Source organism: Suncus etruscus, chromosome 3 (assembly GCF_024139225.1).
Source record: "Suncus etruscus isolate mSunEtr1 chromosome 3, mSunEtr1.pri.cur, whole genome shotgun sequence".
NCBI classification, from domain to species: domain Eukaryota; kingdom Metazoa; phylum Chordata; class Mammalia; order Eulipotyphla; family Soricidae; genus Suncus; species Suncus etruscus.
The window spans coordinates 60144154-60170727 of NC_064850.1; the positions used below are offsets into that span (position 1 = coordinate 60144154).

Genomic DNA, 26574 nt, shown 5'->3' on the forward strand with positions numbered 1-26574 from the left:
ACACTTTGATTTCCTTTTTGTGTTTCAGCACCTTGATATTTTGAAGTGTTGTAGTTATTTTGCTGTTAAGCTCAATATGCGTTGTGGCTGTTACTTTTTTATGATCTGACAGGTGAGCAAGTATATCACAGATATTTTATTTTATTGTAGTGCTACATAGATTTTTCATGATGTCAACACCTCTTTTAATGTTTCCTTAATTTATTGGCTAAGATAATTTATTTCTTTCAGATTTCTTTATTTGCAAGTTATAACTTGGTTTCCCTTTATATTTTAAATACTATGGATAGCCTTTTAGAGATCATACAAAATTCCTGGTCAATCTCAACATTTCAGTTACTGTTATTATTCCAGAGAGTAGTCTTGTTTATAATAGTAACCTCTGCAGTGTTTACCTAAGCATGGCTTTCTAGTACTTTCTACATGTATTAAAATTTAGTGAAAAACAGTTATATCTTTTTCTCCTTTTATTCTATTGTGTATTTGTTATAGGTCTTAATATTTTATATGTTTATATTCCATATCGTATCATGGTTAGCTTTTGATTTGATGGGTTACAGTCTGCTCTTATAGTTATTATGAATCTCAAATTATTTCATTTTAGTTTATAAAGATTTCCTTCAGGAAAATGATTAAGATATTTTGACAGAATCCCCTTAGTCTTTGAACACCTCTTTATTTTCTCCTAGTCTTGAAGTCAACCGAACTCTAAAACTCCCTTCTTTTATTAGAGAATAAAATTTAGCAATAATAACTTAAACTTAACTGTAATCACTGTTACTGACCTCTCAATGCTTCTCGACTTTTGATGCAAAGATAAAAATTATATGCATATATACTAAGAAATAATCAGCCTTCAATATTGATCTTTTGACTATATTCATAAAAATATCTAATTTATAATAATTTTAATCTTACCAATGGGAAGATCTATAATTGGAGAAGGCCTCAGAAAAATAACAACTAAATACAATAAAAAATCTTGGAGACAATCCAATAAGAAAGCCAAATTAAGAAAAAATAAAACAGTGAGATTCAAATAAAGCCAATGATATTCAACTATTGTACCATTGTTAATACCTAATTTTAATAATTATATTTTGTTTACAGAAGATAAAAATATTGGGAAAGATTATATGGATAGAATTGGGAAACCTGAGGCCCATCCAAGTATCACTCCAAGAAACTGAGGCAGAGTATTAAGAAGTCTTCATTGTGACTCAAGAGCACCATTTCGTTACCAGGCTACAAAGCCTAAAAAGAGTATGGCAGCATGCTATAGTATGCAACTGCACATAATCTCTTTATACCTCATTGTGAGCATACAGAAACATTCTATCTTTATTTACTAAGCCACACTACAACATGTAAGAAATACTTCCAGACTGAAAAAGTTACAATGTGAAGACAACACGAGACAACAAAATATTTAGTGTGCAAAGATGGTAGCCCTGAAGATCTATCCAGAGTTAACCAGCTACATTCTACAGAACCTCTTTTTTAAGAACTTCAGAGGAAGACCAAATACTATGATCCTATAGCAATAGGAAAGAACTCAATTGGAAAAAGAACTAAAAATTGTCTCTCTAGGATCAGGCACAAGAAAAGGCTGCCCACTCTCAGCACTTCTATTCAGTGTAGAAAATACTTGTCATAGCAATCAGTCAAGACAAAGGTACCATGGGCATCCAGAAAAAAAAGACAAAAAGTCAAACTCTCACTCACAGCTTGCAGATGACATAATACTGTATTTAGAAAATCTGAAACACTACAAAAATAGCTCTCATAAATAATAGATTTGTATAGTAAAGTGGTAGTCTACAAAATTAGTAAGTAAAAGTTGACGGTATTTAAATTACCTTCAAATCAACTAAAGAGGTAAAAACATATACAAAGAAAATTACAAAAATAGTAATTCAAGAAACAAAATAGGACAGAAATGTAAACACCATGATCATGCATTGGGAAGATTAATATTACCAAAATGGAAATATCACCAAGGCATTGTACAGATCAATGTAGTCCCTATAATGATGCTCATGCTACTCTTCAAAGAAATAGATCAAACACTCTTGAAATTCATTTGAAACAAAGGACCTTTCAGCCCACAAACATTTAAAAATATTCTTGTGAGGGGCCAGAACGATGGTGTAGTGGTAGGCCTTTTGCCTTGCATGTGGCTGACCCAAGACGACTGTGATTCAATCCCCCAGAGTCCCATATGCTCCTTCAAGCCAGGAGCAATTTCTGAGCGCATATCCAGGAGTAACCCCTGAGTGTCACCGGGTGTGACCCAAAAATAAAAAAAAAATCCTGTGAAAAAGAAGATGGGAGGCATCACTTTACCCAACTTCAAAGTTTATTACAAAACAATAGTAATTAAAACACCATGGTATTTGAATGAATATAAACCCTCTCACATCAGAGTAATATCCCCAATGAGATCCTCAAGTATATGATAAGTAAAACATCAACAAAAGAAAAAATTATGAATTGAAGAAAGGAAACCCTCTCTAATAAGGGTAGTGGGAAAACTGGTCATCCATATGCAAAAAAAAAAAGAGACTTAAACTCTACTAATACCACACACAAATCAAAATAGATTAAAAATTTGGATATCAGATCTGAGTTTACAAGGTACATAGAGAAAAATGAAACACCACTGAGCAAGCAATATGAAGCAAAGATAAACAAATGGAGCTCATTAAATTAAGAAACTTCTGCATCTCAAAGGAAACAATGACTGAGACACAGACAGCTCACAGATCGAGAAAAATTTTTCATCCTCAATTGATATGGGGTTAAAATCAAAGATATATAAGGAACTGGTAGAAATTTATATAAAAAAAACTGCGTAGTTTTTCCATAGTGAACTTAGTTTTATGTTACTATCAAAAAGTGTTGAGAAGAGATGAACAGAGTCTTCTTTAAAGAGGAAATACAAATGGTAAAATGGTACATGAAAAAATGCTCTGCATCAAAAATCGTCAGGAAGCTGCAAATCAAACAATAAGATGAAGTCTCATTGACACACATTAAAAAAAAAACAGAAACAGCAAGTTCTAAGTGTGGATGTGGGGAGAAAGAAATTCATTCATTGCTGGTAGGACTGTAGATAAATCTTTCCTTTCTGAAAAAAAAAAAAACAGATTGACATTCCAAAACTATATTAAAATATAGCCTGCATTTGACCAAGTCCACTTCCTGAATCTATCTCATGGATCAAAAAAACAAAAAGATAATCGTACAACTATGTCTTTTGCAGCACTATGCACAATGAACAAAATCTGAAAACAACCCATGTATCCAAGAATAAAGGACTAAATAAAGAAATTATGGTGCATGTGTGATTGTGGAATATTACTCGATCATAAGAAAAAGTAAAGCCAGGCCAATAAGAGTGCAGCTGCTCTGTGCTCTGCATTTAAATATTTCTTCCAGTCAAGAAGCTTTATCACAACACTTAATAATAGTACCATAACACAAAGTTCACTATGGGAAAACTATGCAGATAGCCATCATACCTTGTTATAGTCTGAAAGCCAATAAAACACCTAACACCTGCATAAAATCTCTGATCAGGTCTTTAGAAATGAAATGTTACAGATGTTTAAAGAACATAAAAAAAACGATGGAACAAACAGCTCAGAAGACTCAAGATATGATAGTAGAAATGTGAAAATTTTAAATAAGAATATCATGGCTAAAAAACGTGGTATATGGGGGGCCGGAGAGATAGCATGGTGGTAAGGCATTTGCCTTTCATGCAGAAGGTCATCAGTTCAAATCCCGCCGTCCCATATGGTCCCCTGTGCCTGCCAGGAGCAATTTCTGAGCATGGAGCCAGGAATAACCCCTGAGCACTGCCGGGTGTGACCCCAAAAAAAATAAAAAAATAAAAAAAAATAAAAAAAACATGGTATATGAAATGAAAACATCACTAGAAAGTCTCACTAGTGGATAAACAGCTGTGAGGACAGAATCAGTGATGTGGAAAATGAGCTGTATAACATATACATACAACAGAAGAGGCTGGAAAAAAATATCCTCAAAAAAAAGTGAACATATGACAATAGAACACCAATAGAGACCCAGGAAGAAAATCCCAATGAAGAATCAACAGTCAAGAATATCATGCTGAGAAATACTCAGAACTAAAGAGCGCATGCAACCATATTCTGGATGCCCGAAGTGTATCAGCTAAAAGATCAAAAGCACAAAAAAGCACATACATACAAGTAGCTATGATGAAAACCACAGATAAAGATTAAAATATTGAAAGCACCACAATAAAAAAGGGAAGTTTATAAAAAGAGGCATCATTAAGATTCACAGCCGATTTATCACAAGCAAATCTCAAGACTTTAATTCACTGATGGAATGTAGAGACAAAACTCAATGAAATGAATACTTCACCAGGGATTACTTCATCCAGCCAGATCTTCATTATGTTTGAAGGAAGAATACACAGCTTCACAGATAAACAATAACTTAAAAACTTTACAGACTCAAACCAACTTTAAAAGATAAGCAGAAGGGTCTACTCTAAGGCAAGGCAGTCTCAACAAACACACCAAACTTCTTTAGAAAGATGACACTTAATTCCATGACATTCATCTCTCTCAACGTCAATTAACTAAATGCACCAATTAAGAGACATATAGTAGCAAAATGGATCAAAATGATAAATTAGATATTTTTCTGCATGCAAAAACCACATCTAAATTGTCAGAACAAATAATGACTCAAAGTCAAAGTTTGAAAGACAATAATTTGAGCAAACAACTACCTTAAAAAGGCTGGGGTGGTGATACTAGTATCAGACAACATAGAAATTAAGCTTAAAAATGTGTAAGATATAAGGATGCACATTTCTTAATAATCAAGGGATATATACAACAAGAAGAAATTATACTTCTAAACATATATGTACCCATCGAGGTACCAGTAAAACTTTTAAAACAATTGCTGATAGATTTGAAGAAAGACGATAAAAACAACACAATAATATTGTTGACTTCAATACTATCCTGTCACCTCTTGAAGGTGAACCAGGCTATTACTGAATAAGGATATACCGGTTCTGAAAAAAGAAATTAAAGAGAGTGGCCTGAGATGCATACACATATATAGGTAAATGTGTGTGTGTGTGTGTGTGTGTGTGTGTGTGTGTGTGTGTGTGTGTGTGTGTGTGTGTGTGTGTGTAGAGAAGGGCTCTACCCCAAAAGCTGAATAAACCTTCTTCTCCACTGCACATGGGGCATTCTCAAATAGACCTAAGCTTGGTCACAAAACATACCTACATAAAATCAAGAGGATAGGAATTATATCAACTACTTTCTCAGGCCATAATGCATCAAAATCAGAATTGAATTACAAATAGACACAGAGAAAGTATGTTAACATCTGGAAATTAAACAACTCACTATTGAACACCAAGTGGGGTGCAGATGAAATAGAAGAGAAAAATCAAAAGATTTTTGGAAATTAATGAGAATAAAGACACAAATTATCAGAATTTCTGGAACACAGCAAAAATAGTATTAAGAGGAAAACTTGCAGCTTTGCAATCCTTTTAACTTTATTTTTATTTTTTATTTTAATAATTTTTTATTTTGACCAAAGTGGGCTACAAATTATTCACAGTAGTATTTTAGGTACATAGTGACATTGAATCAGGGGCATTCCCACCACCAAATTTGTCCTCCTAAAGAGCCTGGCATAGTTTAAAAAATTAGAAAATGATCAACAAAATTAACCAAAAAATAGACAGACAGAAGGAAATGATGCTCAGAGCAGAAATTAACTAGAAACTCAAAAAAATCTGAAAAATTGAGGAAAGCAAGAGTTGGTTTTCTGAAATTTAAACTAAATCTGGAGCCAGAGCAATAGCACAGAGATAGGTTGTTTGCCTTGCACGCATCTGACCTAGGACAGACTTCAGTTCAATCCCCAGCACGCCATATGGTTCCCTAAAGCCGGAGGCGATTTCTGAGTGCATTCATGGCACCCCTTCATTAGCAATAGTGCAAACCACAATGTCAAAAAAGAAAAGAGAGAGAAGTAAAATGCCTTCCTCAGAAGTAGGTGGGAAAGGGGGGCGAGAGAAAAGGGCATCAGGGAGGGTAAGAGGGGAAACTTTATTTTTGGCGGGAAATGTGCAATGGTGAAATTGTTATACATTTTTGACTTTAACCCAATAATAAAAATTTATCTGTGTAAAAAACTATGGCATGAAAAACCTTGTAACAATGGTTTTTTGTTTTGTTTTGGTTTTTGGTTTTTCGGGCCACACCCGTTTGATGCTCAGGGATTACTCCTGGGGGATAGAACCGGGGTCCTTCCTTGGCTAGCGCTTGCAAGGCGCTCTTACCTCTAGCACCACCTTGCCAGCCCCGTGAATGGTGTTTAAATAAAAATATAAATTAATAAAAGAAAAATTAAAACAAGAAAAGCTAATTCCATGAAATTTGCTTTATTGAAGGAACCCAGAGAATGATCTCTTCTATATGTAGAATATAAGGAAAAATAATGATGAAATAACTGACTAAACAAGGACAATGAAAAGAAAGAAATGAGAACTACTGTTCAGTAGGAAACAAGACCATTGAGATGGCTGGAGAATACTACAAGGGATGATAGAGGGGAAATGACTTTGGAGAAAGAAGTGGTGCTGAAAGGTAGGTAGTATGTAGGAAATCCATACAGTATTTTAAATCACACTGCAAACATTTTTTTTTTATGTATACAAGCATACTGTTTGAAAGCAAATAATAGAGGGGTATTGCTGGAGAAAAGTGGACCATGAAGGGATTGGAATTAAGACATTGTGTACCTAAAATGCAGACAAGAATAACTGTAATTTCTTAGTGACTGTTTAAAATATAAAATAAATGTGAGAACACTACTACTAATTTCATAACTTTTATGAAGCCTAAACTTAGTTTTAAGTTAAAGATTGTTTAAAGTCAGATCATTACAATAATATTCAATCCAAAGTTTCCCAACTTGAGTATATAATTTGATCTCCAGAAAAAGCAATGCCATTCATTCACAAAGCATTATTAATTGTATCTTAGTATACAAATTTGGAAACTGCATAAAATGGCAGAACCACTGTTTACATAGCCGGCATCCAAATTAATCACACAACAATTTTACTTATTGCATTTTTATTGATGTATTGCAGATTTCACAAAACTATTTAGCAGCCTTTCATGAAAAAATTCTTTGAAACTAAATTTCATTTCAGTTTAAATACCCAATTATAAAGTTCATTTGAAAAGCTGAATTAGACTATCTTTCTATATTTTACAGATCTTTCTTACTTGGTAAAAACAATGATAACATTTTGCAAGTTAGGGCATCAACCTTGAATAAAGATATTCTATTTTTAAAGATACCAATTACTCTGAAACAAAGGTACAAACGAGTGAGTGCTCATAAGTTCATTTTCATTTTGCAAAAGGCATTGCAGAAGTGCCCAGATGTGTAGTTTCCAGAGCCCATTGATGAAAATAACATACTTTCCCAGTAAGTTAATAAAGGGCTTCTTATGAAACAACCACCCCTGAGGAACATATTTCCCAAATTACAACTTTTTAAAATTGATGCTGCTAGAATGTAAAAGCAACTTTGCATCTCCCTTACTTCTAAAATGAACTTACAGAATGTAGCACTGTCAAGTCTCAGATGTTTTTTCATTCCCCTAAGTTTCTTAAAATATGTCTGTATGTTATAAATCAATTATTTTACACTGAAGCTCTTTTGGTTTGAAAACCAGAAATAATATTTGAACATATAGTAATTATGTACTTTCAATTTTTGAATATGTTAACAACTGTGGTCTGTCCTAGGCTAGCACGGGCAAGGCAGACACTACGGCTTGTGCCACCACTCGGGCCCCTATTTGCATCATTTTTATGATAGTTTCTGCATTGGAATTGTCAGATGAGACTTTAATGTAGACAAATGATATTTTCGATCGCCTTTAACACTTTTTTTTTACCTTTAAAATATTTTATGACTAGATCTTGATAGTGAAATGTCTGGCATTTTATGTATTAGATTAATTTTAAAATATATTCCATTCTGTATTTTAAAATTATTCAAAAATTAGTCATAGAAAATATATACACTTCACATTTTATTGCTTTGGAAATACACATATGTTATTTTATTTAAATACATTCAAACAAAGTAAAACATAATATTTTACAGTAAGGGAGGCTTTTATTTTTAATTTGCTATCGATCTGGAACATCAGTGTGATTTTTCTATTTAATCATAAATACAATGTATTGTTCCAGGTGCATGTTTTGACTATTTTTGTGATGGGGGAAACCCCACTAAGCAATGATCAAATATTATTCCTGGCTCTTCTCTCAAGAATTACTCCTAGGAGGCTCAGGATGGGATGCCAGGATTGAACACAGCCAAGTGCATACACTACTCGCTGTTCTATCTTTCCAGTACCATCTGCTTTATCTTCAAATAATCTATTCTGATACCTGAAAATTGTCTCTTACATAAACTAAAAGCAAATGTATTTTATGTGCATAGAATATTATTCAATTAATATAAAGTTATATAGAAATGAGAGATCTATCGTCTACCCATGTTGATCTAGTTACACAGTGGTCGGCAACCTGCGGCTCGCGAGCCACATGTGGTTCTTTACACTTGTGATTTGGCTCTTCTGTGTGCCTGGTGGCCGCTCCAGAAGTCAAGACTGCTCCTAGCCTCTGTCGGTGCACGCCCTGTGTGGCTCTCAAAATAAATTTCAATCGTGGTTTTGGCGAGATTTGGCTCAGTTGAAAAGAAAGGTTGCTGACCACTGATCTAGTATAAAAGATGCAATCCTTAAAACACTAGCATGGGATAACTTTATCCAGGTTTGTGGCTTTTAAATAGTGTTTATATGTCAAAGCAAAGCAAATTTACATTTTTAATAAAGACATCTAGATTGTATTTTGGACAAAATTTGAAGATATCAAGAATTTTACATTTTAATTCTTAGTCATAAGGTTAAGAAACCATTGCTAAAATAACCCAGATATATGTAGTTTTCTGTAGATATCTGTAGTTTTTATTTGTAGTAAATCAAAATCATATTCTGTGGTTTTGCAATGTAATTATTGAAAATTGACTTAAATTTATCCCATATTCAAAAATTCAACAAACTTGACAACAATGGTCTCAAAATGTGTATCTATCAATGCAATATATCTTATGATTTTAATTGCAAAAACATAACTTAAATTTTGGCCTAGATTTATTCTATACTCTTAGTGAGTAGTTTTCTTTCCTATGTTTAAATAACAATTTAATATGTTTGTTTCTCTCATTATTCAGACTTCATTACACTTCTTCTCGAAGTGTTTTAATGATGTTCATATAAAATGATAGTCAAACTATCTAACTACCTAAAACAGCTTACATAACCCAGTTGCTTCTTTTATCTCAGCTCTTCCTTTTTACTATTTTTCCCTTGCCTCTGCTCTAACTATACTGGTTTATTTGCTATTCATCAAACCATCAAATGATCTTGAGACTCAGTCTTTGCTTATTCGTCTGCCAAAAAAATTTCTAAAAAAATCTACTAACCCTTATCTGTAGCAGGTCATTGCTCAAATATTAATTCCTTTTTGAAGATACGTATGACTGTATCAATGAATAGAAATCACCATTAATATCCTTGTATCATAAAGAGCTCTCTCTTTTCATTTTCAGATATTATTATACTTTGGATATTATATATTTTACTTATTTTGTATTGTTATATTAGATGTCTACCCAGAATAATAAAAGTATAATAATAGTATGAGTTTGTCTATTAGTGTTCTTGCAAAAATACATGCAATAAATTTATCATGCACTATGTAGTCAATAAATAGATAATAAATGAATAAAAGAACATGTTTGCATTTTATTAATTTAAACAAAACACATAAAACTTTTTTGAATTGAAATTTTGGAATATATTATTGTTTGAAATTCATCTAACTTAATTAGGTCAATAAAGTATACAAGTCAATAAAGTATACTATTAAAAATGCATTGCCATTTACATGTAGGTAAAGTGCTTGCCTTGAAGACAGCCAATCTGGGTTTGATCCTGAGCACTGGATAAGGTGCCCCAACTTTTAAAAGGAATCATTCCTGAGCACCAAGTCAGGGGTAATACCAGAGGACAAAGTGTAGTCAAAACATGTCAAAACAAATAAGAAATGAGAAAGTCTGAAGATGCTACAATCAAATATTGCTGATCTATAGAGTTTTTATGGGAACTAAAAACAAAATTAAAAAACAAACAACAGAATCACATAACTAGAAGAATGTTTTACTGTACTAGAAGACAAAAATGCATGAAATTATCCAAAAAGAATAAAAAATGAAAAAAAGTAAAAGATAAAATAAAGCATTATGGAATTATGGGAGAGCCTAAAGAGAAATATATCTAAATTGCATAAATCTTAGACAAGAGGAGAGTGGGAAGACACTCCCCAATCTAAGATATTTGTCTTAGATTCTCATATTCAGCAACTTAAAAGGATTCAATAGATTAAATACAAGTAAAAAATATTAAAAGTTAAGTTAATTAGGTGCTAGATAAAGTAATTTGTCTATGATTAATAACTTGTATTCATGTTGATAAGTCTATTATATCATTTGTACAACAACAAATCCATAATACTCAGAACAAAAGCCTTATGCTTCTTTACCAACTATAAATGTGATAATTTCTTGGAGTTGTGTCTAATAATTCTCATATAGTTGTATAAGTATATCATTTAATTTTATTACTAATCCAAATATTTCTTCAAAGAAAGACAATTTTTGTGATCCTACTACATTAATAAAGATACATAACAAAATATAATTTTATTTATAAAATTCAACAAATTTTTACTGGGAAATTCTATCTCCAAAGAGCAAAAACATACTCAGAAGGCAGATAGTAAAAAGTATTTTAAGTACTACCAAGCATTTATTATTTCTCACTTAAAACTTACTCCAAATATTATTTAACTTAAAGAGAATTTCTTTTCCTTTTATACTGTATTTGTCACCCCCATTTAAATAATTGTCACTGATTTATTAAATTTAAATGGTAATAAAAAGTAAACCTATTGGCCAAGTGAGAGTAAAATAAGGTGGTGCTTGCCTTGCACATAGTATACAGCTAACCCAGGTTCAATTCCTAGCATTGACGGTGGTCCCCTATCATATAGAAAAGTAATTTCTGAGTGCAGGGATTGAGCCTCACTAGGTTTGATTTTCAAACAAAGCAAAGTGGACTTTGCTTTGAAGATGTACATTTTGTGTAACTGCCAAGTAAAAACCATAAAAGGCATTATTTACAAATAACTTTTAAAATCATAATGTTTAAATAATGTTAAAGTCATTATTTGTGGTGTTAAACAGGAGTGGTATCAATATTTACTTGTTTTCATGATCAAATATAAACATCCTATAAATTTATAAAACCTGGTCAAGACAAATACAATCCAAAGGTTTTGGTGATATCAGTTTCTTCTAATGTACACTTTAAAACATTTTCAATACAACATTGACTGATTTGCACATTACATGTACCATTCTATAATAGCACTATTATTTTTGATTAAGTGCATACATAAAGCTTTAAAGTTAAAAACCCAAGATAAAAATTTGTTTATAATTTTAAACTAAAAATTATCACCCTACAATATTTTTTAAGTTGTGGGTGCTAGAAATGCATTCTAAAAATAGAAACCACAATTCCAGAGTGATACACTCTACTACTAGAATGACATAGACACTTAAACTTAAAGATAAAATAAATGACCTTCAAATTTGGCGCTGTTCTTCCTTAATACTAACACTGTCCCTAAATCCACTTAACTACTGCACCCAATTTTGTCTTTCTCCCTTCCCACTCTATTTCTTTTCTTCTCATCATTAAACTTTGAGGCAATAGTAATCTAGGCAACTGCCTTTAAACCACTGCATCCTCTCATGCAGATATTCTAAAATTATATGAGTGCACTTATTTTTTAATAATTCAAATGTATTATATTAAAGAAAATATATACTTACTGTCCTCTAGATGTATGAACCAGTAATGTAATAAGTGTAGAGGTTGCGGGGCATATACAGTTTAAAGCTAACATGGCATATTTAAACTCTTCTTCACAAACAACATGATCTGTTGGAAATAAAATAGGTAAATTAGAACAATTTACCTTGGAATAATGATATTTTAAAATAAAACAAAACATAAAGAAAATTACTGATTTCAATACAGAAGAAAATTATTAACTATTCAATCTACTCATATTGGGGGGGGGTCACACCCGGCAGCACTCAGGGGTTACTCCTGGGTCTACGCTCAGAATTTGCTCCTGGCAGACTCCAGGATGCTGGAATTCAAACCATCGTCCTTCTGCATGCATGGCAAAGGCATTACCTCCATGCTCTCTCTCTGGCCCCAAGATTCACTTTTGAGCTATTTTAACACATGTATTTTAGCCTGAATAAATTTTATTATAGTAGATAAAATTAGTTATGAGTTGAGTGGTTGGTAAAGGGGGATGTGTGTAAGGGGGTGTCTAATTCTTGCTTCAAAAAAATGGAGCCTTTGGCAAAATATTTCAGTTTTCTATGTTTCATCATTATGAGGTGAGACGTAAGGAGTTTTTAAGTGAAACCTAAAAAATAAATCAGACTATATGAAGTATTGTTTAGTTCTAAAAGTTTAGAATATGAAATATAATATTGATTTAAAACAGCACTGACTTAATGAGATTTCTATGAATTTAAATTTTCTATGTCTTAGAAATTGTTAAAAGATGTAGATGATATTTGTCCAACCCAAACAAGTACAATTTCAAACAATAGGAATTATGATCACCATAAACTTAAATTTTAATTATTTATTAATCTCACGACCTAAAGCTCAAAAAATGATCATGTCTAACCAGGAAAGACATAAAAGGCAAATCAAATTCAATAGTTTAGAACACTAGAGAGCTGACAGACCAGGGTGCAGGTCTTGTCTAAAGATCTTACTCTGATAAAATATATTATTGTGTATAGAAAAGAAGGAGCCTGTGCCAAATATTCATCTGTCAACAAAATTTATATTTAAATAAGTGACTCAAATATTTTTTATTTTGGAAAAGACCCTTCCTTCACAAGTAAACACATAGCTGGACTCAGAAATAAAGACTTCTATGTTTAAACTTCTATGAATATAAATATTCTTGGCCACAAAACAATTCAGAAAGAAGTTAAATTTATAAATGAGCTAGCTCCATAAAATGAAAACAAACACCATGTAATTTGTGAAAAACAAATAGAAAGGGTACTCAGGAAGTGGTTCAGTAAATGTCTCTGACAATTATTTACCTTACTGCTATTTTGAAATTTTGAATCTGAATATGACTTTTTCTCTCTCTCTTTTCCTGAAATTTTTTACCATTATAAAAAACAGTGTATGCCATAATTACATCTCAGGACATACTAAAAATAAATCAATCAACAGTCTGCATATAATGTCTCAACATTTCCAATATTTTGTCTTGTACAACATTTTTTTTTTTGGTTTTTCGGGCCACACCCGTTTGATGCTCAGGGGTTACTCCTGGCTACGCGCTCAGAAATTGCCCCTGGCTTGGGGGGAACCATATGGGACGCTGGGGGATCGAACCGTGGTCCTTTCCTTGGCTAGTGCTTGCAAGGCAGATACCTTACCTCTAGCGCCACCTCGCTGGCCCCTGTACAACATTTTTTTAAGTAGAGAACTCCTAATTGATACTCATGGGCCTGGGGCCCCACTCCCATGAAACTAAATCTACCTAGTTAGCCCTTGGGCCTGGCAACATGGGGCTACCTGAGGCTCAATCGTGCTAGGGAGCATCAACTATCCCTACTTGGAGACTTCCAAGGGTAGACTACAAACTATGCTGAGGTCATGTGTTGCTGCATATGAGCTTAGGGCTTTGCACATTCAAGCCATGCACCCAAAGGTTTTAAGGGATGTTTAAATACTTCATTTTAATAGTTAATATTTCACAGGAAAAGCAATAAAATTCTAATTCCAATTTTTTATGTAGAGAAATATGCAAAGTATTTCCAAAATAGTATTGCCTCAGCATTTCTTAAAATGAAATTTGATAATGTATGATCAGTGTGTGAAAATTTAGTAACAGGACAGAATGTTAGTGCTTTATCTATCATCAGATAACAATAATACATATGGGCACCATTAATTTCAAGACAAAGGTCCAAACAAATAATCTAAGAAAAAATATGTTTTTACTTACACCAAAGGTTAGAATATTTTAAAGTCAAATGTGCACCAGAAATTTTGAAAATATGCAATATATATATGCAATATATATATGCAATATATATGCAATATATGCAATATATGTATATATGCAATATATGTAACTAGTGTTCTCTTTCCATTGTGTATTAATGTGCATTTATACATGAATACCTATGTCTTAAAATACAGGTATATTTAATATATGTTTTTCTTTCTGCTTCCTTGTACTATTACCATTAGAATATTATATTAATTTTTAAGTGTATATGTACAGATGGCTGTATTTATTGTGAGTTTCATTACAAGATTCTGTTATTTTAACAAATATTTATTGTACAACAAGAAATTAGCTCAGATTGAAATCTTAGAGAAATGACAATACATTTTGCAAAGATTATTGGGAATTCTATCAAGAAGAAAAACAAATGTATACTTTGTTATTTTTTTAGATCAAACTATCATGCTCAAGAGTTTCTTTGGCTCTATACTTAGGAATCACTCCTGGCTGAAGTACCATATGAGATGCTGGGCATCATACCCAGCTTATCATATGCAAGGCAAGAACCCTATCTGCTGTATATTATTCCAGTCCCAGAAAATATATATTTAAGAAGTGGATGGTTGATAAATGATTGGACATATGGTTAATTGATCACTGGTTGACTGTCATCAGGAAAGGAATACAATAGAAAATTCTACACAATAAAGTTCTTTTGCATTCATTACAGAAAACTGAAACCCATGTCCAATGGAGAATTGATCATAGTTTTACATTTCTTCTCTCTAACCCAAATCCATTTACCTTCTAGAATTTATCTTGAAACAAATCACTATTCTCTAATCTGAATTTAAACAAGATTGTTCTTTCATACTTATATGCCATTCAACTTCCTGATGAAATTTAACTGCCAAAGTTTAATGATTGTAGCACAAAAAATGTCCTCTCTTTAACCCACTTCCATTCCCTATTTCCATTCTCACTACTGGCTTTCAATTAATATTCTCTCTTTGGTTCACACTCAGAAGTGTTCAGGTGCTACACCTGGGATCCCTCATGGCAATGCTCAGGGGATTATGTGGTAATGGGGAGTAAACTGAGGTCATGCACATTGCATTCTTAAAGCCCTATATAAATAAAAAATCTAAGAATCAGGAACATTGTGATACCAAAATGTGAACTGTACCCTAAATAGCAGGATATCATTCAGAGACCTTATAAATCTCCCAGGAAGACATCTCAACCAGGTCAATAAAGTCCAAATGTTCTCTTCAAGATTCCAGTTCCAGAAGATACCAAAGCACTGTCTTCTGCAGTATTTGGTTCAAATCAAAGAATTTACTTCAGGGACTTTACAATGCACAACTCACAGGAGTCCATTCCTGCCCTGGCTCCTATAGGCCCTAAGTCTCCCATTCCACATTTCTCCTGAAAACATAATATTATACTTATCAGTTTTGACTATAACATTTATATATGGGATATACATAATTCTTATTTTTTGTTCCTGGGACACAACCAGTTGTTAGTACTTGGGGGGCCATCAGCGGTGCTAGAGATTATACCAGGGCAAACTCCATGCAAGCAAGGCAAGTACCGTATTTTCTTGACTACCTCTAGCCCCCATGTATTAATGAGTGTTGCCAGATAACTAGTGATATTGAATTATCCAGATATTCTGGTTTTCGATCTAAATGCATTTTAAAAGTCTGTTTCTAGTGTATTTTGGAAGTATTTTTTATTTTATTGAATGAATACCTTCATGTGGAGCTAGAGATCCTAACTGTTTATTAGATTCCCCCATTCATGCCCAAGTTTCATCTGACTGCATGGCTTTCTGGATACAAATGACAGTTCCTAGTTTTTTTCTGGGGGGTCACATCCAATGACGCTCAGCTCAGAAATCACCCCTGAGAAGTAATCACCCCTGGCAGCAGGCTTGGGGAACCATATGAGATGCTGAGATTTGAACTGCTTTCAGTCCTCTGTTAGTCACGTGCAAGGCATACCATCACATGACTAAATTTTAGTCAACGTTGAAGTGTTTTTGTAAACCAAAATTGTTTCCAAATGCATTCCTGCTTCTTCTTTTATTGTTGCAAGAACACAGGGACAATGATAACTCTGCGACAAATATCAAATCTGTCCATGATTTCTTTATAGCCTCCAATTGCCGTCCCTTGTTGAGGGCAGCATTTTCTTTTTCCAAATTAAATTTGTGACATCTTGTATTTTCTTCTTGTCCTTTTGAATATTCTGTCTTCTCCTTTTGATTTAGATTTGTCTTTTCTGTGCTTACTGATAAAGACATAAGTTCAACTGGCACTAAACAGAATGTCCCTGGCTATGAAAGATTTCTTACAGCTCAGTCTCACTGGTCTTACATTTATTTTCAGTTTTAATTTTTTAGTTTGAAGTTTATGGTTGGTGGTGCTCAGGGCATATCTCATCTCTGTGCTCAGGGATCAGTCCTTGTGAAAATCATAAGGGAAATCATATAAAGTGCCAGGGATCATTACCAAGGGAGGCCTGTGTGCAAAAGAAGCAACTTAGCTGCTGTACTAACTTGCTGGCTCCAAACGTGCTTATTTTTATACTTAAAATGTAAATAAGGGCCAAATAAATAGCCTAGGTGTTAAAAGTCTTGTCTTCATGTGGTCAAAACTGGTTAACCCATCCCTAGCATCTCATATGGTTCCCTATTGACAGCCACCAGTCCTAAATATTACCTCCAAGACCAACTCAAAGAAAATGTTGACTCTCCTGGTAGTGTCCAAGCAAATATTCAGGGCACACAAAGTGAATGAACACCTTACTGTTGTACTATCTTCCTTCCTTCCTTCCTTCCTTCCTTCCTTCCTTCCTTCCTTCCTTCCTTCCTTCCTTCCTTCCTTCCTTCCTTCCTTCCTTCCTTCCTTCCTTCCTTCCTTCCTTCCCTCCTTCTTTCCTTCCCTCCCTCTCATTTTCTTTTTCTTTCCCTTTCCTTTATTGTTATTCTTATCATTTTAAGATAAGCATATTATATAATCCAAGAAAAAATCTATAGGTAGATTAGTTCATATTTTCAAGTTCTTTTTACATTATGAAAGGTAGCATTGTTAATTATATTTTATCAAGTCAGACATTTTTGAAAATCTGCCTCGTGGTATTTTTCTGAGCTTGTGTATGCTTTAAAGTACTAGCAAGCTTCTTCCATTCTGTTGCTAGGTAACAGCTCATGGAAAAGCAATAAACAACCCTGGAAAGTGCACCAAACCAATCTAGTCCCCGTTCTCTTTGACTGAAAGAGATCAGATATTTGCAGGAAAGAGTTTTTGAACATAAATATAAACTAGGGCAAATTAAAAAAAATTATGGGGATAAATTTATTGCATAGACTGAACAAATTGCTTTATAAAATATCACACATTTGTATATTAGATTAGATTAGAAGTGTGAGTATGTTGATGGCTAAGAAAACTTTCTTTTTCTTTTCTTAAGAATAAAAAGATAATATCTAAAGTCAAATTAGGCTGACCTTGCTTCTTTAATCAGTAGAATAACCGATAGCTGAATGTGTGCGTGTTTGTGTATGGTTTTCTGCATGTGGCGCCTTTACCAGAAACTTTTGCTATTTCATAGAATCTCTTAATATAAAAATGTATGTGAAATACACAGAATTTAGCTCAGACTATTAAAAAATATGTAGCAATACAAGCACAGCCAGATTGAAGGAGAATCCTGGGTTTTCCAGCCGAATCATTTATTTAGAAACACTCCCTTCTCACCCCAAGAAACCTATAATGCTATTAAATATCCAAAAAATGTAAATCAAGCTTTCTGCATGCTAAAACAAAATAAATTTTAACTATTCTTCCTTTCTTTTAAACAAGTCAGAAAAACATAGCATTATTAATAATAATAATAATAATAGTGAAAAGTAACAATAATGAATAGTAATGAGGAATAGTATTATTGAATAATTTCAGAAAACCATTTCCTCAAAACTAATTTTTTAAAGTTCTCACCAAAAATATTATTTCTATACCAATTCCTGACAGTTTATGCTTAATTACTGGATTTCCTTTGTAAAATTGTAATTACAATTATATTTAACTCTTTTTTGTTTGTTTTTTGGGCCACATCCGGCATTGCTCAGGGACTGCTCCTGGCTCTGTGCTCAGAAATTGCTCCTAGCAGGCTCAGAGGATCACATGGGATGCTGAGGATCAAATCCAAGTTGGTCCTGGGTTGGCTGCATGCAAGGCAAACACCCTACATCTGTGATATATCTATAGATCATGATATTTAATTCTTATGTTAAATTATATATATGTATACATGTACATTATTGTGTATTACATATGCATTTTTTTAAATGAATGACTTTTCTCTCTCCTTTAACTCGTTAGGTTTACACTTTGTTTCTACCTAGGTAAATGATTGATATAATTACAAATTAAACTAATGCTTGAAAATTATTTTCTCTGAAAGAGTTTGGGGAGAATAGAGTAAAATTAACTCAATTTTATTACTTTTAAGTCACTTATACACATATTGTTTAGCTGTACTAACATGATTTATGTCACAAAGTCAAAGGTGTTTTGAAAGATCATTAAATTTATTAATAGTATAAAAGTACTGTGATGAATAAAGGAAGTTAAGTGTAGGTGGGTGCTATAAGAGGGATCAGGCCTGGGGGAGTAAAGAAAATCATTTGCAAATTAGTACTGTTAAAACCATAGGGCAAATAAGAAATTTTAGTTGAAGGTGAAGCTAGTATGTAGAGAAATTTTATTAAAAGTAAAATAGGATAAGGAAAATATATCCATTTTTTGGATAAATTAGTGAATAGATAAATACAAAGATGTTTCAGAAAATTTTAACATCCTAGCTTCCCATATATAAGAAGTAAGATATGAGAAAAATGTCAAATTGTAACTATTAAAGTAAAAGAGAGCTTTGATTAAAAAAAATGTCACTCTAATCAAGGCCATTTTGAGGTACTTAAACATGAGTTAGGGTGACAATTTGCCCATTGAGTGATTTTTCTGCCACACCAATAGAGTTTAAGTAGGAAAAAAATGAAACTCATTTATACAGGATTTTATTACTAATATCCACTTGTAAAAATTCTAAACTTTGTGTTGGAAAAATAGGACAGTGTGCTACAATAGTCTCAAGGCAAAGTTGTTTTATTTTCTTTTACAGAATAGGTAATAACTCAAATTTTTTTCACTTATATAAGTTACATGTTTGCTTTCCTAATAAGGAAATGATAGTGCAATTTCCCGATTTGTCTAGACAATGGGAACACATGGCCACATTTATAGACATTAGACATAGTCAATGGCAGCTAGTTTAGGCATCAGCATAACTTTCAATAATATTGTGAAGGAGTTCTTACCTGTCTATTTAATTAGACCTTTAGGGCACACTTTTGATTTTTCATTCTTTACTTTCCAAAGTCTCACATAAATAAAAAACTTTGCCTTAATATGTACTTATTTATCAAGTTATTTGGATAAGAGAGAGACAAGCAGACAAACAGACAGAGACACCAGACAGAGAGGTAATGCAAGACATACTGTATTAAAAGTTGAAAATTAAAAACATGTCGTAAGAGTAAGATACCAAGAGGAATTTACACTATGATCATTCTTTTTTTTTTTTCAAATGTCTCAAAACAGGATTAAGAATTACTAAGTTTTATATAAGATCAAAAATTGACTCAAGGGTCCAAAATGGTGGCACAAGCAGTCGGGCATTTGCTTGCACATGCTAACCTAGAACAGATTACAGTTAGATATCCTGGCATCCCATATGGTGCCCCAACCAGGAGCAATTTATGAGTTCATAGGCAGGAGTAACCCCTGAGCATCACAGGATGTTCCCCCCCCCAAAAAAAAATTTACTCAAGAGCTGCCTTGATCAAGAGCTTCCCTCTAAGAGAGATTGAATCATGAGCTTGTGAAGTACTCCAGTAAAATTTTAGACGCCTTAATTCACTATTCTATATTATGGTTTATTAATTTATAGATCCTTCTCTAGCATTTGGTTTCCTTAGGTTCTGAATTTTTACAATGAAAAATGAGAATGATGTATTATATTTATAATTTATGGATGGGGTCCACACCAGAGATGCCTGGGGATTACTCTTGATTCTATGCAGAGTCCTGGCAGTACTCAAGAAATCATGTATTGTGTTGGGGATCAAACAAGGGTTAGCCATGTGCAAAGCAAACTTTTGGTCTATTGTATACTATTTCAACATACCTAAGGCAATTGAACCATACATTTTTTTCTTGCTAAGTACTTGCTTACTGTCATTCTCAAATTTCTCATAACAAGCACCCAACTCAACTCCAATAAAATTTCTCATGAACATATTCAAAGTAAGAAAATAAGTTAAAATCTGGTAGTTTATATACTCACTAAGTACAAACTTTTTTGACACTGGAAATAATCCTAAGGTGTATAAAATGTCCTTAGAAAAGAATAAAATAGGCTGATTTTTATTATTATGTAATGTAAATCTATGGAAAAACGAAGTAACAAATTATTTTGCAAAACATTGATTTTCTTAAAAAAGAAATTAGATATTAAAAAACATTTGCTATATTTTAAAATTTTGATAAAATAGGTCTAGTGAGTAACATTGGGTAAAAACTAGACTTTGATAGTTATTATAAGAAAACAAAATGAAATTAATTAGCTAATGTGAAAAAACTCACATGTAAATGAAAAAATACAAAAGAGATAAAAGTTACAGGGGTTAAATGATTTTTCAACATTCTTTACTTCCCATAGTCTTTTTATTATTAAGTCCAGACTGCACGAAAATGTTGCACTCTCTGTTTCCATTATCACCACTCTAATTCAATCTTTCAGTATCCCTCATATGAACACTCCAGTAGCTTCAAAATAATTACACTGTGATGTCATTTTAGAGCCCTCTTTTCTGTCTTACAGTTCTCATATTATATTCTAAAAATTATATATATCCACTATACCATTCATTAATAGCAACACTTCTCCAATAACATCCTAATGCTTTAATATAAGTTAATTCACAATGACAGAACTCAATACAGAATTCTATCCATTATAATTTTAGGTGGTTTTAGTGTATACCAAAGATTCCCAAACATATTTGGTCTTTTCTTTTTAGAAAAACAAAACCAGTCCGTGTCTTCACTGGAAAACTATCTTCCTTATCTTAACCAATAAAAAGCACCTCTCAATTGCATCATAGAGTAGTAAAATCCTCTAGATCTCTACAGAAACTCCAAGAACACATTTATAATGTCTTATTTAGATAATCATCCCATTAGAATATATGCCATCTCCACTTGCTAACCATCCTATTTTAGTAGGATTCTTCTGGGGTGAAAACTGTAATACTGGCTTGGTCAAGTCTGTACTCTCCCTTAAACTTCTATCTCACTTGCTAAATAAATTTCTAAATAAATTGCTGTGACTCCACCCCAGATTTACACGTAACTACCTGCAAGACCCGCCCATTCCTGTTAGTGGTCTTGGGAAGGTTATATAAGGCCTTTGACTGAAGGGAGGATTAGCCAGCATGGAGGTTGGAGGAGACATGGATGAAAGACGTTAAGATGCAGAGCAAGCTAAGAATGGCAAATGCTTAAATAGGTTTATGATATAGGCCACACACGTGATGGCCAGGGCCAATAATGATGTTATCTCTCTGGAAGCCTGCCTGTGAGTGAGTTCTATACCCGCCGATTTCCTGAACCCAGCTGAACCCAGATACCCACTGGCAACCGGGGTTGCAGAGCCACATGGCCTGGGATGGCAGAGAAAGGTCCCTCCATGTGTCCAGCACCATCAAAGCCCATCATAAGGGCTGTAACTCTACAAATTGCCAAATAAATTGCTAAATAAATTTCAAATAAAACTACCTAGCTTCCAAAAAATTGTATTATTAAAAGATATTAGACTTTTCCAAATTAAAAATCCAGAGATAGGACTATTTTATCAGGAACATGTTCAAATAGGGCAATTAAACTGATGAATTTACCAAGTAAAATCTGGTGACACTAAATTATTATTGCAAACATGAGTTTTAATAGAGATGAAAGTGAGAAGTGTAGCTGAAGTGGATTATATCATGTTACAACTGAAGCTCAATGTAAAATGAACAGGCTCTATTGGAGTCATTTTCTTGTTCAGAAAATCAAAACCTGTGGTTCACTGGTTATTAAAGGTAAAGAATTCCTTTAATAATAGAGGTAGAAAATGAGAAAACCTGATACTATGCCATTAAAATAAACAACCAGTGCATTTTTTCATCTTTATATTCCCATGCCGAAGCAACAAATTGCTCACAATAGGATTCAATAAAATATTTAAATGAGTAAATAAGCATAGTTTAGGATATTTCTGGTCTTCTTTCTAACACTGTTCTCAAGAAACTGCTTTACACATGAAACACCATTGATCTAAGATTGATATAATATATAAAACACTTTACAAAGAAGTGTTCTGCTCTAGTTTTCCAAATCATAAAATAGAGTTAAAATATGCAACTTATAATAAAATTAATGGAGAATAACATAAAGATGCCTGAAGTTCATTAAACATGCAAAATGACTTGAAATACCTAATGTTCAGTGGCAATTGAAATAACTGCCATAAGAATAAACAAAAAAGCATTTTGGCTATTTAATAGACTCATTAAAAGTTTAAATGCTGCAACAACAGAAAGTTAGAATACGAGTGTTTTGTTAGGGGGTGTAAAATTTGGAAATACATTTCTCTTTAAAAAATACACAATGATATCAATGTTCTCATTTTTGCTAAATGTCACTATAAATATACATAATAATAATAATAATATCTTGGAAACTATAATTTAAGCATTATGTAAGAACTTTATATTTTTGTTTCACTATACTTCAATAAATCTTAAAATTTATGAAGTAAATTTCAAAAATTCGTAGACATTTTAAAAGTAATTTTGCTTAAAAAAATCTGAGGTAAGTAAGCCATAGGCCCCCTGGGCTGACCACTTAGTCCAGGAGACCGAGATCCCCCCCCCTCAAGCCAGACTAGTCTTCAGGGCCAAGCTTGGTAAATTGGACCTTGGGGGTAGGGTGGGGGAGAGAAACCCCTTCCCTATGCATACACAAACTACAGAGGCAGGGGCTGCACTCAGAACACTCCACATGCCAGGACTTCTGTGTCTCTTCAGCTGGTATGTTGGGGGCTCTGGGCAGGACAGTTAGCCATAGGCCCCCTGGGCTGACCACTTATTCCAGGGGATTCCCCCCACTCAAGACTGGTCTTCAGGGCCAGGCCTGGTAAATCAGGCCCTGGGGGGAGGGTTGGGGAAACAAACTCCTGTCATATGCATATTCATATTCAGGGGTTCTTATCTTACTAATATTCATTTTCAAAAGCGCGTGAGCACAAATGTGCCTGCACGACATATATACTTTTTAACTTAACCCAAAAAAGTTCTTAATTCTTGATTGTTTCTAGGAAAAAAAATGAAATGGGGGTCAGGAAGGTGGTGCTAGAAGTAAGGTGTCTGCCTTGCAAGCGCTAGCGTAGGACTGACGCGGTTCAATCCCCTGGCATCCCATATGGTCCCTCCAAGCCAGGGGCAATTTCTGAGTGCATAGCCAGGAGTAACCCCTGAGCGTCAAACGGATGTGGCCCAAAACAAAAACAAAGAAAAAATGGAATGCCCTAGATTTGGAGGATAACATTCAAATAGGTCTCTAAAATCAGTGTTTATGTAGACGTGACTTCCTATACAGTGGTCCTCTCTGACGGCCAAGCCTAATTCATAAACAATTCATCTATACAATGTATATAGCCCCTCTCATATATTGCCCCTCCCCCATACCAGAGCCCCTTTTACGCCCTCATCTCCCAATCTGGATTCATTATCTTCCCCTTAATTAAACCTCTTTATGCTCAGTTCTTAACTTGTTAGGCACCAAGACCGACCTCCTGCCCCAACAGATTCTGCACTTTTGCACACCCCTACAAAGCTCATTGTTACTCCTTAACTCTCTCACCCCCAACCATCAGTACCCCACACTTACTCTTTTTAACTTCAGTATTGCACAGTCCTAATCACAGACCAAAGTCATGCATTGGACTTAACTACCCCCAACTATTTCAAAAGACATAAAATGGACACATATGTCTTTTGAATATTTTATGTGTATTTTCTTTGACAGCTATAACTCTTACTAAGTATTCTTTTACATAACGATTCTACCCACTTTTTATCTTTTCTTCTCTTTGTGAGCTATTCAATAAGGAATTTTGGTGAAAGAGTCCCTCAGTTTAATGCTTATGATTGAACCATATCATGGGGATTGTTGGACTTGTTCTTATGGCCCCCACATGCGCTGATAATGCCACGTGGCATTGTTCCTTGTTTGCATAGGCACATTAGTTCTTATCTAATAGAGATCGGAACACACAAATCTTGTAGTGCAATGGGACCTTACACCCTGAACATTGATATAATGACCTGGCACAGACCTCAGAAGAAAGGGCATCCTCCATTCACCCCTGAACCAGGGAAGCTATCTATGAAACATCCAAGGTTTTATATAACAACACCTGGAAGCAGTCCTTTACCAGGGAAGACCCTACCACTGCTCTGACATTGACCTGCTCAAAAGAGACTTTCCTTAACACTAAGAAGACTTGACAACAACAACAACCTGCTTACAGAACAGGGCTCTCTGCATTGCCCTTTAATTGTGAGGTGAAACGAGAGGACGCTCTGCACCATCCTGACTGCAATATAGGATATGTAGATTCCAGGATCTTTAATACAGAAACATGCTACCAACAACAGAAATTGTGTGAAAAATAAAAGTGTAATGGCATTACAGCCAATGACTTGGATTGGACAAACTAGTTTGCCTGGAGCCTAGAGTTGGTCTTATGTCAGGAAACTTCAGGGATATGGTTTCCTTGTATTTAGGCCAAGGCTTTTCCTTTACATGTCCCTCATATTTTGATGGGCCTTTGCAAACAATAATTGCCACTCTAACACCGTTTTTACTGTGCTCCTTTGACTCTAATGCTTAAGAGAAACAACCCACTTAAACTTTTGAGGTTAACTTAAACTAATATGCATGTGCATAGAAATGTAAAATAGTACTTTGCCTTCAATGTTTAAGGAGTTACATAAGTTTTATGGCTTTAGATTGCTTTGTGTGCTGCTAAGAAATATTATGTATTACAATCTGGGGACTTGAGGAACAAAGTAATTGTACATGGGTTCTGTTTTATTTTTCTTAATGTTCTTTGGCTGAAAGTTCAAAGTTCAGATATCAGCAAGGGGATTTCTGAGAATTCTGTTTATGGGTGATTGTCCTACCACTGTAACTTTACCTTGCCCTCTTTCTTTGCATCTTTGTTCTCATAATTAAAAATAAAAAATTGGGTCCGGAGAGATAGCACAGCGGTGTTTGCCTTGCAAGCAGCCGATCCAGGACCAAAGGTGTTTGGTTCGAATCCCGGTGTCCCATATGGTCCCCTGAGCCTGCCAGGAGCTATTTCTGAGCAGACAGCCAGGAGTAACCCCTGAGCACCGCCGGGTGTGACCCAAAAAACCAAAAAAAAATAAAAAAATAAAAAATAAAATAAAAAATTAAAAAAAATCTTCTGAGGTAATTTATAATAGTTTCACATGTACAAACATAATGATTCATATGTGTATATATATTAAGTTATGCTCATAAAGTTTATCATCATATTTCTCCTTTTATTATACCATTTTATTTGATTTTAATAATTTTAACATATATTACATTGCAAAAACATTTTTGACTCAGTACTATTTGATTCAATACTATTCAATACAAACTCCAAAATACATTTATGAATATTCTTCGATCAATTGCCATTTGTCTATATACTGGGCCAATTGAATCATTTTAGTCCTCTTCAAGGGAAAATGTTTTGTTGCATATAGATTATCCTTTCTTGAGGAAAGCATTCTGAAATGTATTTGTGTACAGATATTAGTTTTTTAATGGCAGTTGGAATTGGACACATCCCTTGGATAAACCGTTAGACATATTCCCCTGTCATGCCATTTATAAAAATGGAAACTTGAACCTTTGAAAGGGGGCACAGGTTAATAACCAGAGAAGTGCATTCTGGTCCAGTCCATGCAGGGAGGGGGAGTGGAGATAAAGCATTGGTGAGGTACTGCCTGCTTTGTATCTAACCCTCTATTTCTCTCTATTGATCCCCAGAACTATTACCTTCCCCC

At 33.8% G+C, this 26574-nt stretch overlaps 1 protein-coding gene across 1 annotated transcript in view; it reads right to left on the reverse strand.

Moving 5' to 3' along the window:
- KCNT2 (potassium sodium-activated channel subfamily T member 2) overlaps positions 1-26574 on the reverse strand; it is a 359575-nt gene that overhangs the window by 110610 nt on the left and 222391 nt on the right. Inside the window, 1 exon segment of the mRNA XM_049769750.1 lies at positions 12082-12190. Within this exon segment, the coding sequence (XP_049625707.1) occupies positions 12082-12190 (109 nt within the window).